Genomic DNA, 14431 nt, shown 5'->3' on the forward strand with positions numbered 1-14431 from the left:
TTCCTAGATGGAATAATAAAGTGACATAAACTCTGACAAAGTATCAGCAGAAGTTGTTTCTGGGAACAGCTGGCAGCACACATTTGGTACTTTCTACCTTCTTCCTTTCTGGAACATAGATTCATTTCCCAGAGATGGAGCAGCTATCTTGAGCATTGATATTGGGGGAAGGGGAGGAAATAAATCATACTCTAAGGACTGTAGTAGAATGGGGAGCTAGAAACAACTTAGGTTTGTGATGGTAACAAGATATTATAACAGCCCTAAACATTAGGACACAGGGAGGGGGGATTCTCTAGTTAACGTTATATACACAGTTATCTTGGAATCTCTCTGGTAGTTTAGTGGTAGAAACTGCACTGCAATCCTAAAACCACACTGTTTAAATCCACCAGCTGCTTCATGGGAAAAGGACAGGCAATCTCCTTCCATGCAATTTACTGCCTCTGAAACCCTGCTGGAGGGTCAGTGATGTGTTGGTTCCAACTCAAACACTACCACCACATTAACAGCATACATTTTTCTTGTTGTACCATTCAGATAATAGTATTTTTTTTGGGGGAGGGGTTATTACAAAGAATGTGATTACATTTGGCTTAATCTTTACCTTGGATATTATTAGTACATTGAAAATGTTGAAAAAGTCTGATATTTCTTAAATGATATAGTACCTAGACACAGAGCTTATTTTTAAATACTTTATATTATTAAGGGAGCTCTGGTAGCCAAGTGATAAGGAGTGGCACTGCCTTGCCATCGCAAAGGTACGCTAATCAAATCTACAGGAAAAAGATGGACAAATCTCCTGTGCCATTTAAAACATGCTGGAGGGTCAGTTAGGAGTTGGTTACAACTCAACAGCACCTAATAACAATTAAATTATTAATATACATAGTATCAACAGAAAGTCTCTCATGTTAGTGATTCATCTACTGTCACTGAGAAAATTTAGGTAAGCCAAAAATATTTTCTACAAAAGAAAAAACCCACCCAAAAAACCAACACATCAAAAAACCTCTAGTAATTCTATTAATTCTCATACATACATTTGCTATTTTCTCAGACTTCTTTACTTCTTAAACTCTAAAGATGTTTATTTTCTCATGTGATTACGTATTTTGGAAACCAGAACACATTTTACGTTTGATAGCATATGAGGACTGAATTAATAGTTTGATAGGATTTTTTCTTACTTATTGGTACACAAATTAACAGTATACTGTTCAGAAAACAAAACTGCCGTAATTCTGTGTAGACAGCTTTAGAATGTTTTTGGCTTAATATATCAAGCACATCTTCCAAATTCAAGAAACATTTACCCTTATAATTTTTCATGACTGTAAGATATTCTGGTCTACAATTAATTAATAGCAGTGGGCATTTAGAATGCCCCCAGCTTTTCACCATAACAAATTGTACTTTTCCCACACTTATTACCCTGGAATGATTCTGTGAAATTGTTGGTTCAAAGGGAATCCACTTTTGAAAGTTACTGGTGCATAATGCCTTGTAGGCTTGAAGCGTTATGTTAATATTTTTGCAAATAACTCTTTACAAAGTGCATAACAGGTTGGGCTGTGAACTGAAAGTTTGGTGGTTTAAGTTCACTAGGGGCTCTAAACAAAGATAGGAAGGGAGTCTCTGTCTGTAAAGATGTATAGTCTCAGAAATCCAATGAAGTGCTACCATAAATTACAAATGACTTAACAGCAGTATGTATGAATATGGTAATAATAGGAGCTCCAATAATGCAATGGCTCAGTGCTCAGCTGTTAACCTAAAGGTTAGTCATTCAAATACACAAGCTGCTCCTGGGAGAAAAGATCTAGTCTTGTAAAGATCTCAGCCTGGAAAGTCCCACAGTGCAGATTTATCTACTTTGTCCTATATAGTCACTATGATTCAATACACAGTAACAGAACTGTAATAATGAGAAAATTTGTTTTTCAATAGGAATTCCTCTATTTAATCATGAAAACAATGTTTCTTAATATTTTTACCAAAGGAATACTTGTATTTTCACTTTTCTTGTTAGAAGCAGCACTCCTTTCTTTTTAAAGAAACTATCAGCACTATGAGAGGAAAAAAAAATTATATATATATATATATATATATAACACAAAAATATGAAAAATAAGAAACTAAAGTTATTCAGCATCTGGTCTTCAGGTAGCTGCTTTTGTTTCCAGTATTTTTACAACATGCCAGGTATAGCCTAATAGGAACAACTATTACCTGATCTTCATATCCTTCTATCTTCACAGGTGTGAACTGGTCCATGTTATACTGGGCAAATGCACTGTGTTGTTTTGGTGGTTTTTTTTTTTAAAAAAAGAAAGGTGATAAGAGGGAGAAAAAGAATTATGTATAAATAAAAACAAAAGGTCATTCCCAGCCCAATGTAAAGAATGTGAAAAAATTACCTGGTAAAATGGGAAAACATTACCACTCTTCTTAGAAGTCTAGTTATTAAAACACCTTCCAATTTTCTGAAGAGAATGCTTTTCTCAAAGATCACAGGAATATTCAAGCTTTCAAATTACGATTTTCTCTCAATTCCTATGTCCCAACAGAGCTCCTTTGTATCCACTTCCTCAACACCATGCCTCTGGAAACTATGAACTTTGATAAATGACTACAGTTAATAGGCTTTAGGCCTTTTGTTCATAGGGTCGCTATGAGTTGTTCTCAACTTAACGGCAATCAACAACATCAACAAGTTTTCAGCAAGTATCTTATTCTGAAGTGCCAACAGCTTTTAATAATTTATACAACTTTTTAGTCATTAAAATGAAACTTGAAATCATATGGTATTTTTCAAATGTCTTTTTATCTTGGGTTCTATGAGGCAAGCCAAGGAAGGCTTCTGGTGGTACAGAAGGTTAAGTATTGGGTTGCTATCCCAAAGGTCTCCAGTTTGAACCCAACAACCACTATGTAGGATAAAGATGAGTCAGTCTGCTCCTAACTTTTTTTTTTAAGGGCATATGACATAGTGAGATGGTGAAGGAGAGTTGATTAGGAGCTTAACCTCAGAGTAGAATCTAAGGCAGAGAGTAGAGATAAAAAAAAGGGAATAAATAATCGAAGAGTAGGTGTAATATTTTGTATTTACTTGTTCAGTGATTGATTTATGGAATTTTGCAATGTAAATGGCTCCCTAGTTCATATTACAAAGGAAGCTAAAGTAAAACATAAGGTAAAAGATAAAGATGAAAGCAAGTCGTTAAAATAAGCCAAGTATGACACATTTATAGTCTCAGAAAGTTAAGTCTTTTGACATAAATCACTTGCCAAGCCAAGAGTTAAGCATCTACTGAGTCCAATTTTTACCTAACCTATTAAATATGTGCTAGATTACTTTAGGGGGGATTGTTGTTGGCTGTCACTGAAGTCAACTACCACTCATAAAGCAACAAATCAAAACCTTACCCTATTCTGCTCCATCCTCACTATCTCTGAAATGCTCAGAACCATTGGTAGGAGTCATGATGTCAATCCATTTCTATGAAGGCCTTCCTCTTTCTCTGACCTTTCACTCTTCCCACTATGATGTCTATTTCCAAGGACTGGTCCTCCATATAACATGCCCAAAATACCTGGGACAAAGTTTGGCCATTCTTGTCTCTAAGGAGAATACTAATTGAACTTCCTTAAGGTCAGATTTACTGTTTTCATGGCAGTTCACTGAGTAATAGTCAATACTCCAAATCATCATCAAATCTATTCATTAGATGGTTTTAAAATTCAACTGGAATACATTTAAGATCATATTTTGGTTCTAATGAATTTATTTTCATTTTTCTCTACTTGAGTTTGAACTTGGATACGAGTAGTGGATGTTTTGTTCCACAATCAGTCCCTGGTCTAGTTTTCACTGACACTGAGCTTCTCCAACATCTTTCTTCTATGTAGACCATCATTGAAGTCAATGGTTTAAAGTCACCATTTATGTTTCTTTTTTTTTTTAAACTGGCAATGAATAAATAATGGATTGTATAAAATGCTATCATTCCTTCTCCACTGTTCTTTCTGTCACCAAGGCCATATTTTCTGACTACCAGTCTTTATTTCGATCTTTTACGTTCTAGTCACCAATTATCATTAATGTATCTCAACTGAGTGTTTGATCAATTTTAGACTGCATGCAAAAGTTGGTAGAAATACTCAGTTTCTTCATCTTTGGCTTTCATGCTTGGTGTTTATATCTGAGAAATAACTATATTAACAGGCCTTCCTTGTATGTGTATGGATAGTATTCTAGTACAGCACTATACTTGAACTTCTTCCTTTACTGCCATTAGTTTTTGATCATATGCTACTTTCATAAAATGGTTCAGTACTAAAATCTTTTTTGTATACTGTCTCTGTACATTCCTTCTATCTTCTTTTGATGCTTCCTACATCATATAAGCTTTTGTCCATAGAATTCTAAGTTCTTTTAGCTAGAGGAATGCTGATATGTTCTTCTTTCCCTTTTGGTTTTCTAACTCAATTCTTTGCACATTTCATTATAAAACTTTGCAATGTTTCCAACAGAAAAAAATCATATGACTGACTGATTCAAAATGGTCCACACAATTCCTTCTCACCTCACTATGTACTCTTTCATTTTTGACAATTTTCACTTTTCCTAGATTCATGCTCCAACTATTAGTGGATATTCAGAGCTATTTCTCTTCACCTTATATCATATCAAATTGCAAATGAAGGTCTTTTGAGTGAAAGCTTTACTCCATCCATGTCATCGAGGTGGCAGCTCTTCCCCAGTGGCATTTATGAGTGCCTTTCAACCACAGAGGTTTCATCTTCTAGCACAACACAAAAATTCTTTGTTAATAACTGGATTCATGAAATACTGTTATTTCAGAAGGGATAGGCAGTCCTGCTTCATGCTCTGGAAGCTCCAGTGAAACCTGTCCACTATGGAGGACTCTGCTAATACCTGAAATACCAGTGGCATAACTTCCAACATGACAGCAACACAAAAACCACCACAATATAGCGAACTGATAGATGAGTGGTAAATGTACGGAATTTTATTTCCATCATTTTTTAATTAGTAATCATAAAACAAAAAACAATAGTTATGTGCCAGGGTTTTGTTATATATGATTAGGGAACTCTAATGTGCTAGTGGATAAGGAAGTGTGCTACTAACTCAAAGGCACGTGGTTGAAATACACCACCTGCTTCTCAGGAGAAAGATGGAAACTCTCCTGTGCAATTTACAGCCTCTTGAAAACCTGCTGGAAGGTCAGCTAGAAAGCAGTTCCTACTTGACAGCAGTGCTAAAAGAAATGAATAATGAAATACTGTCATGAATTTGTCATTTGTTCTTCATAACAACCTCCTGGGGTAAGTACTATTATCCTCTCCATTTTTACAGTTGGGGGGGAAAAAGCATCACAGACACTAGAGATATTATCACATACAATACAGGGCTCCTGTTACAGAGAACATTGTCTTTATAGGCAAGCCATAGAAGCCTATTATTACATAATACAGAAAATACTTCATGAGAAAAAGCAAACCAAACCTCTCCCTCTCACTCAAACAAAAGTCACCGGCACCAGGTGAATTTCATTCTAAGGCTGTACTCTTTAAGGAAGTAAAATGCCATGCCTTTCTTTTACCTGAAGAGTAGCTGGTGGGTTCAATCTGCCTACCTCTGGGTTTTCACAAAAATATAAGGATTGTTGTTGTTATGTGCCATTGAGATGACTGTGACTCATAGTGTCCCACGCACAATAGCTCTGAACTCTGCCCTATCATCCAGAGCCATCTCACTGTCTCTGACACATCTACCACCATTATCCTGGTTACTGTGTCAATCCACCTCATCCAGGGTCTTCCTCTCCTGTGCTATCCCTCCACCCTTCCAAGCATGATTACCTTCTCCAAGGACTGGTCCTTCCTGGCAATATGCCTAGAGTATGTCAGATGGAGCTTCAAAATCCTTGCTTCTAAAGAGCAATCTGGTTTCAACATCTCCAGGAGAGACCTGTTTGTTTCTTCTCTTGTTATGTTCAATACACTTTTCCAGCACCACATCTCAAAGGCATTGATTCTTCTTCTGTCACCCTTAGTCAATGTCCAGCTCTCTGATGCATAGCAAGTAACTGCAAAGATTATGGTCTACCTCAGTCTACAGAATGACATCTTGCTCTTTAGCACTCTGAAGAGGTTCCTGACAGCAGATTTTCCCAATGTCTTTGGATTTCCCAACTGATGGTGTCAAGAGTGTTGTTTATGGAACTGAGCAAGCTAAAATGAACAATCTCCATCTCGTATAGTGGTGACAATTGGCCCAGTGATAAGAATCTTTGTTTTCTTGATGTTGAGCTTCAGTCCAGACTGAAGACTGCAGTCCTTAACCTTCTACAGCAAACTCTTTAGGTCTTCCTCAGTTTCAGCAAGCAAGGTTGTGTCATATGCATAAGGCAGGTTGTTGATGAGTCTTCCTTCAATCCTGATGCCACATTCCTCCTCAAGCCCAGTCTTCTGAATGAAGTGTTCCACATACAGATTGAGAAGTTACAGAGACAGAAAATATCCCTGACACATTCCTTTCCTGATTTTGAACCATGCAGTGTTTCCTTGCTCTGTTCTGAGAACTGTCCTGGTCCAACCATAGGTTTTGCATCAGCATAATCAAGTGTTCTGGGATTCCCATTCTTCTTAAGGTTAGCCACAATTTGTTGTGATCCACACCATCAAATGCCTTTGAATAGTCAATGAAACATAGATAGCCATTCCTCTGGCATGCTCTGCTTTCAGCTAAGATCCATCTGACATTGGCTATGATGTTCCTAGTGCCATGTCTCTTCTAAACTCAGCTTGTATTTCTGGTACCTCTCTGCCAATGTACTGTTCCAATCATTTCGGGACAATCTTCAGAAGGATTTTGCTTGTCTGTGATATCAGCGATGCTGTTCAATAATATCCACACTCTTCTAGATCACTTTTTTTTGAGGAATAGGAATAAATATGGATCTCTTCCAGGTGTGTATGAACTGGTGATCTTTTAGTGTGCAGTCCAACACATAATGCCCTATGTAATCAAAGCATTTAGGGAGTATAGAAACTAAATGAAATCCACTCATTGAGAAAATTTTGACTCACAGCAAGAGACTGCCCATCTTCTTCCTCAAAAGCATCTGGTAAAATGGAACCACTAACCTTTTAATTATTAGCAGCCTGACACATAACACACATAATTCCTTAGGGAATATATACGTACTACATTAAAGGATATGTCCCAAGACCACAGATTACCAACACTAAAACCTGTTTACATTTATGTTCATCTCAGGTAAATGTTACCTCTAGCTGACCAATTGCTCACATCAAAAACTTGAGATGATCCTTGACTCATTCTTTATAGAAGGTAAGGTAATAAAGATGATGACTGGCAAAACAGTCACTCATTCTATTATAAAAAAGCAAACAAAAACACACCCAGAACACAGAAAAGAATGTCTTTTTATCCTTAAGAGAAAGAAAACATTTGGGGCTAGGATAACAGTTTAATAAGAAGACTGTCCAAGAATCTAGAGTCTATAACAACCAGTATAATTTATAAATACAAAGTCTTACTGTTATTGTTAGGTGCCATCAAGTCAATTATGACTCACAGCAAATGACAGCAAATGTCAGAACTCAATCATGTCCTATTTTGTTCCATCCTCAATTTTTGACATACTAAAGCCCACTGTAGTAGTCAATACACTTGGCTGAGGGTGTTCTTCTCTTTTGTCATCCCTCTCCAAGGAATAGCTTTTTCTAACAACATGCCCTAAGTATGTGAGACGAAGCTTTATCATCATTGCCTCCAAGGAGCACTCTGGCTGCACCTTCTCCAACACATACCTGTTTGTTCTTTTGGCAGTCTATGGGACATCCAGTACTTTTCTCCAATACTACAGCCCAAAGGCATCAATTCTTTTGTCATCCTTATTCATTGTCCAGCTCTCAGCAGCATATTAAGTGATTGAAAAGACTGTGGCCTTAATCAGGTGCTTGTTTAGTCCTCAAAATAATATCGTTGCTCATCAATAATCTGGAGAGGTCTCTGACTATAGACCTTCTTAGTGAAATACATCTCCTCATCTCCTGGCCGCTGGCACCAAGTAAACTGATTGTGGATCGAATTAAGATAAATTTGTTGAGTTTCAATCTTTTCTTCATCTACTACAATGTTGCCTATCAGACCAAGATTTTTGTTATCTTGACATTGAAATGTAATCCATATTGAAGTCTTGGATCTTCTGTAGCAAGTGCTTCAAGTCCTGCTCACTTTCAGCAAGCAAGGTGGTGTCATCCATATAATGTAGGTTACTGATGAGTCTTCATCCAATCCCGATGCCACATTCTTCTTCAGAGAGTCCAGCTTCTTGAATAATCTTCTCAGCATACAGACTGAATAGGTATGGAGAAAGGATACAAGCCAGACACACACCTTCATTAAAACCATGTAGTATTCCCTTGTTCTGTTTGGACAAATAGGTCTTAGTATAGGTTTCACATGAGCACAATCAATTATTTTGAGAGTCTTATTCTTCTCAATGTTAGCCATCATTTGTTATGATCCACACAAATTCCTCTGCATACACTGTCAATAAAGCACAAATAGACATACTTCTGGCATTCTTTGCTTGCAGCCATGATTCATGTGACAGAGCAATAATAATCCTGGTGCTACAGTCTCTTCTAAATCCAACTTAAACTTCTAGCAGTTCTCTATGTACATTTTAGTTGTTTTTGAATGATCTTCAACAGTATTTTGTTTGCATGTAATATTAATAATATTGTTCAGATTATTTCCACATCTTGTTGGATCACTTTTCTTGGGAATGGGAACAAATATGGATCTCTTTCAGTCAGCCAGCCAGGCAGCAGTCCTCCAAATTTCCTGGCATAGACTGCTGAGCACGTCCAGGGCTGCATCTGTCATTTGAAACATGTCAACTGATATTGCATTGATTCTTGGGGCCTTAGTTTTTATTAGTGCTTTCAGAACAGCTTGAATAACAACCAGATTTATTTATAAATACAAAATCTCACTGTAAGTGTAACTAAGACAATTGAAACACCTGTATTACATGCTAACTTAAACAAAAAGCAAACCTGTTGCCACTGTCTTACTCCAACTCTTTGGGATAAAGTGTGCTAGGAGTCAAGTCTAATTCATAGTGTACCTATGAACAATGAATCTGAACCCTGCTCAATCCTGTGCCATCTTCATCATCTCTGATATACTCTAGCCCACTGTTAAAGTCCTGTGTCAATCCACCTTGTTGAGGCTCTTCCTCTTTTTTTGCTGACTCTCCAACTTTTCAAGCATGATGTCTTTTTCCCCCCAAGGAGTGGTCCATTCTTACAGCATGCTAAAGGTATGTCAGATGAAGTTTCACCACCCTTGTCTCTAGGAAGCACCCTGGTTGAACAGAGTATAATGGTCCTATAGGATTTCCAACGCTTTAATATTTACAGAAGAAGACTGCCACATATAATTCCTGCAGAGCAAGTGGTGATTTAAAATTACTGACCTTATAGGTAGCAGATAAGCGCATAACCACTGTGCCACTAGGGCTTCTTACTTATAGTCACTTTTTATTGGAATCGGGACAACAGGCTTATGTTGTAAACAGCCTTGGATCTTGATATTTCCTTCCGCTCCAGTAAAACGTTTTAAGCAAAGTCCAGAGCAGATCTATTTCTGGTTCACTACCAAGGAAAAAACAAGGGCTAATATAGCAGACAAACTGAAGAGCCTGCTTCGTTGGATAATGAAGTCCTTCATTACCAAAAGCATTCAGATGGGATTTTTCAGTAGAATGGCAGAGTTCAGTACAGAGGTTGAATTAGTAAATTCTAAATGTCCTTTTCCATGGCAGATGTTGTTGAGTATGCCTCCAACTCACAGCAGTCCTATGTGCAATGGAACTAAACACTGCGTAATCCAATACCATTCCAGTGACAGGCTGCAGACAGAACTATGTGATCTACAAGATTTACAATGGCTGGTTTTTGGAAGTAGATTGCCTTTCTTCCTAGTCCATTTTAGTCTGAACGTTCTGCTGAAATCTGCTAAGATCATAGCAACATGAAGGCTTCCAACGTCAGTGGCCGTGTATAAGGCATATTAGCCAGTAAACAAACCTGGGTCTCGTATAGGAAAGACAAGAACTTTACCACTGAACCATCACTGTACTTTCTATATAGCACACAGAAAATAAGTGTTAGTATGGATGTTTAGTATGTGTCCAAATCTTCCTAAAGTAATATAAAACTAGGAAATTATTCATGATGGTAAATTTAAATCTATGCAAGTCCTGAGTGTGGAGAAGATAGTCTCAAAATGAAATTTAAAAAAAAAGGAAAAGATGACTTTTCTAGGCATCAGTTCTCTGTAACAGTTTTCTTTCACTAAAATACAAATTAGTCAATTACATCTCATACAAAACGCTTCTATGAAAGTTTTTGTTGTCCTATATATCAAGATGTTTTGTCCCTTCTCTCCATTTCTCTTTCTAATTCTATTTTTCCTTTACAAAGTAACTCGGGCCTAGCTTGACAGAGAAACTAAAAGAGAATTTTGTCTTGGAAAACAGAAAAACACACAATTGGGTTAGGATAAAGCCAGTTAACAGGGGACTGAAAGAAGCCCCTATTCCCTCAAACACCATGTATTTAAGGGCAAGGAAAAAATGAAAATGAGATTTTAAAAAGGTTAATTAGACTGAAATTAATGGGATATTATAATAATAATGATTTTATCCTATAGCTAATCTAACTATTAAGGTACTTTATGAAATCACTATTTTTTTAAAATTTGAGACATACTACCAATCCTCAATGGCATCTAACAACAACAATCAATCCTCAACAGCAGCAAATTTTTGACAACTACATGTGGGGGAACCAAGAAATTTAAATATAGTGTATTTTCCAGCTTCCTAGCTTTATATCAATAAGATACTGACACACTCACAAGAAGGGGGGAAAAAAAAATCAACATGAGCCAGAAGGGCTATTTAAAAAAAAATTATAATAACAGCCAACATTAAGACACTCTTCTAAAAAACCCAAACCAAAACCAAGTTGTCATATACAGTAAGTTCTGAGGAAGTCATATTTTGGGGTGAATATCTTTTAGCCAAGAAAAAAGCAATTAAGACATTCTAAAAACAATGGTTTTATTTTAAAGCATTATAAATCATAACTTTCAAGTTTTTTTCCACAGTTCATCACAAATTAGAACAAAATAAATAAATTTAGACATGTACTTACTGGGCTGCCCCTTCCCTGAGGAGATTGTCATTATTAAGTAGTAGTCGGACATCTGAGGGGGGAAAAAAGGATGTTAAAAGTTTAGAAGAGGATAAATTTAAGACATTTTAGCAGGTTTCTGGATTAGATTTTTAAAATTCAAGCTTTTCACGATTAGTCTGTATACGCTGAGATTCTAAAACTGCACAAAAACATGCTAATAGATTTGCATACAATTATGCTTGTTAGAACAAGCAATAAATTATCAATTTTATAGCAATGTAAAACAGTTTACAGAATGTTAGTGCTATTAATTTTCTATCTGAAAAAATCATAATTACCATCATTCATAATTACTATAAAGAATTGCAAGCTTTTCTATAAAATTAGATGAAGATTAAAAAATGGCTACTAGTTTTCTTTAGAAAATTTGTGTCATGAGTCCAAATGCCTTCATTTTAAAATAAGATGGTCCTTTTTACTGAGAAACTAACTAGAGGGAAAGCTGGTTATAATCCAAACACCACTGATTCTCAGTGCTTACAGAAGGACCAGGTAGTGACAAATATCTCAAATGCCAACAAAACTCAGTCCTCATGCCATAAATAGCTTGCAAATTCCTAATCTAATGCTTTGTATGAATTATTCTTATAATGTGCTTATTAAGAGCATTTAGTTATCATAAAGAAAACAAGAGAATTCTAACTACAAAGTAAATTCTGTTCAATTTACCTGATCTGATTATCAGCAGGATGAGGTTCAAGGTTAAGGAGAATTTTCTATAAATATTTGTAAAAAGTTTGCATAGATGAGTGTGGAAGAAAGACTAGACACATGTTCCATTTGTGTCTCTCATAATATACAAGCAATTCCATGAAGAATGCCTTGATTAACTTTTATTGTATTACCCAACTTACTTCTTGATGATATTAAAACAATTTTCTACTTTTTCATCAGTAATTTTACCAGTGAAGATTACTTATTATTCTACATGTGGGGCTCTGGCCAGCCACAAATAAATATATGGTTCCTAACAAGTAGCTAATATTCTACTGTAAAACTAGCATTTTAAAATAAATGCTTTCTCTACTAAACCAAGACAAACAATTATGATTTTAATAAGGGAGGAAAATCTCTAGATAAAATTATGATGGTGACTTAAAATGGTGTTTCTAATGATTTCTCTTACCCCTAGGTTCAAGATGTCCTATCTACATTTTTCAGTCTGTACAGTACGTTGAGACAATGAATAGTATAGAAGATTGCAAAGGCATTAGAGAAATAATTATCAAAATGGCTGTGATTCAGAATCATATGGGCTAACATGACAAAGTACTACTTGCTTACTTAGTTTCACTCCAGATGTAACTAATGACAATCTTGAGGAAATGATAGCATTGTTGCTAGGTGCAGCCGATTCCAGTAAAACCCATAATGATACCATGAACAACAGATATGAACCCTGTCCTATCCAATGACAACTTCACACTTCCTGACACATCAGAGCTCATTGCGGCAGTCACCGTGCCAATCCATCTGGTTGAGGGTCTTTCTCTTCTTCACTGACACTCTAGCTTTCCAAGCATCATGTCCCTCTCCAAGGAACAGCCCCTCCTAGCAACATGTCCAAAGTATGTGAAGCCTCATCATCTTTGTCTCTAAAGAGTACTCTGGCTGCACCCTCTCCAAGACGTATCTGTCTCTTCTTTTGGCCATCAAGTGCTCTTCTCCAACACCAGAGCTAAAAGGCATCAATTCTTCTGTCATCCTTATTCATTATCCAGCTCTCAGACACACAGCAAGTGATTAGAAAGACCATGGCCTGAATCAGACACATCTTAGTCCTCAAACTGACATCATTACTCCTAAATAATTTGGAGAGGTCCCTACCTACAGACATTTCCAGTGCCATATATCTCCTGATTTCCTGGCTGCTAGTACCAAGGATGTTAACTATGGATCCAAATAAGATCAAGTTTATCAATGATTACTGAAAATTATGAGGGGATGACAGAATTGGAATCTGTTTATTATTTCATGAACTTTCCAGATTTTAATGATATGTGGTCCTAAAAGCCCTAAAACCAGTTGCTGTCAGGATGATTTGGACTCCTGGGAACACTATGTGTATCAGAACAGATTTGCTTCGCATGATTTTCAGTGGCTGTTTCTAAGAAGTAGATGGTCAGACATTCTTCTAATGTGTCTCTGAGTGGACTTGAATCTCTAATCTTTTGTTTAACACTTGAGCCCCTTAGCCATTAGCAGCACCTAAAGACTCTTGATTATTCCTAGCATGATTTCTACTATAACACTTAAGTGAAAACACTGAAGAAACTTAAGAAGTGATTTATAATTAATTAAAAAATTATAAAATCAATGTAATTGTTGTTCTTATGTGTTGTCGAGTTGCCTGAGACTCACAGAGACCTTATGTACAACTACCCTAAACCCTGTTCTAGCCTATGCCAATCTTATTGTCTCTGACACATCAATCACCATTACCCCAGTCACTGAATCAATTCATCTTTTTGATTGTCTTCCTCTCTTGCACTGTCCCTCGAGACCCTCTCAAGCAAGATGTCCCTATCCAATCCTGTCTTGCAACATGTCCAAAGTATGTTAGACCAAGCTTCAGAATCCTTGCTTCCAAGGAGCAGCCTGGTCTCACATTCTCTAGGACGAACTTGTTTGTTTTCTTAGCAGTCCACGGTATATTCAATACTCTCCTCCAGCACCACAGCTCAAAGGCATCAATTCTCTTCCTAGTGTCCCTAGTCATTGTCCAGCTTTCCAATGCAAAGACCATGGCCTGTATCAGGCGCACCTTAGTCTCCAGACTGACATCGTTGCTCTTCAGTACTTTGGAGAGGTCTCTGACAGTGGAATTTCCCAATGCAATTTGTCTTTTAATTTCCTTGCTGCTCGTACCAAGAGTACTGATTGTAGAGCCAAGCAAACTGAAGCTGTTAACAATCTCAATCTCTTCACCATCTATCATGATGCTACCAATCAGCCTAATGGTGAGATTCTTTGTTTTCTTGATGTTTAGGTTCAATCTGTATTGAAGGCTGCAATCCTTGACCTTCTGCAGCAAGCAAGGTTGTGTCATCTGCATAACACAGATTGTTGAGGAGTCTTTCTCTAATTCTGATGC

The 14431-nt window shown here is 36.8% G+C and overlaps 1 protein-coding gene across 1 annotated transcript in view; it reads right to left on the reverse strand.

Moving 5' to 3' along the window:
• CAPZA1 (capping protein (actin filament) muscle Z-line, alpha 1) overlaps positions 1 to 14431 on the reverse strand; it is a 59482-nt gene that overhangs the window by 17853 nt on the left and 27198 nt on the right. Inside the window, exons 3-4 of the mRNA XM_006895712.1 lie at positions 11296 to 11347; positions 2236 to 2299 (exon numbers count right to left, since the gene is read on the reverse strand). Of these exons, the coding sequence (XP_006895774.1) occupies positions 2236 to 2299; positions 11296 to 11347 (116 nt within the window). The remainder of the gene's footprint in view (positions 1 to 2235; positions 2300 to 11295; positions 11348 to 14431) is intronic.

Source organism: Elephantulus edwardii, unplaced genomic scaffold, assembly GCF_000299155.1.
Source record: "Elephantulus edwardii isolate Elephantulus edwardi_28Jun2011 unplaced genomic scaffold, EleEdw1.0 scaffold00174, whole genome shotgun sequence".
Classification (NCBI taxonomy): Eukaryota; Metazoa; Chordata; class Mammalia; order Macroscelidea; family Macroscelididae; genus Elephantulus; species Elephantulus edwardii.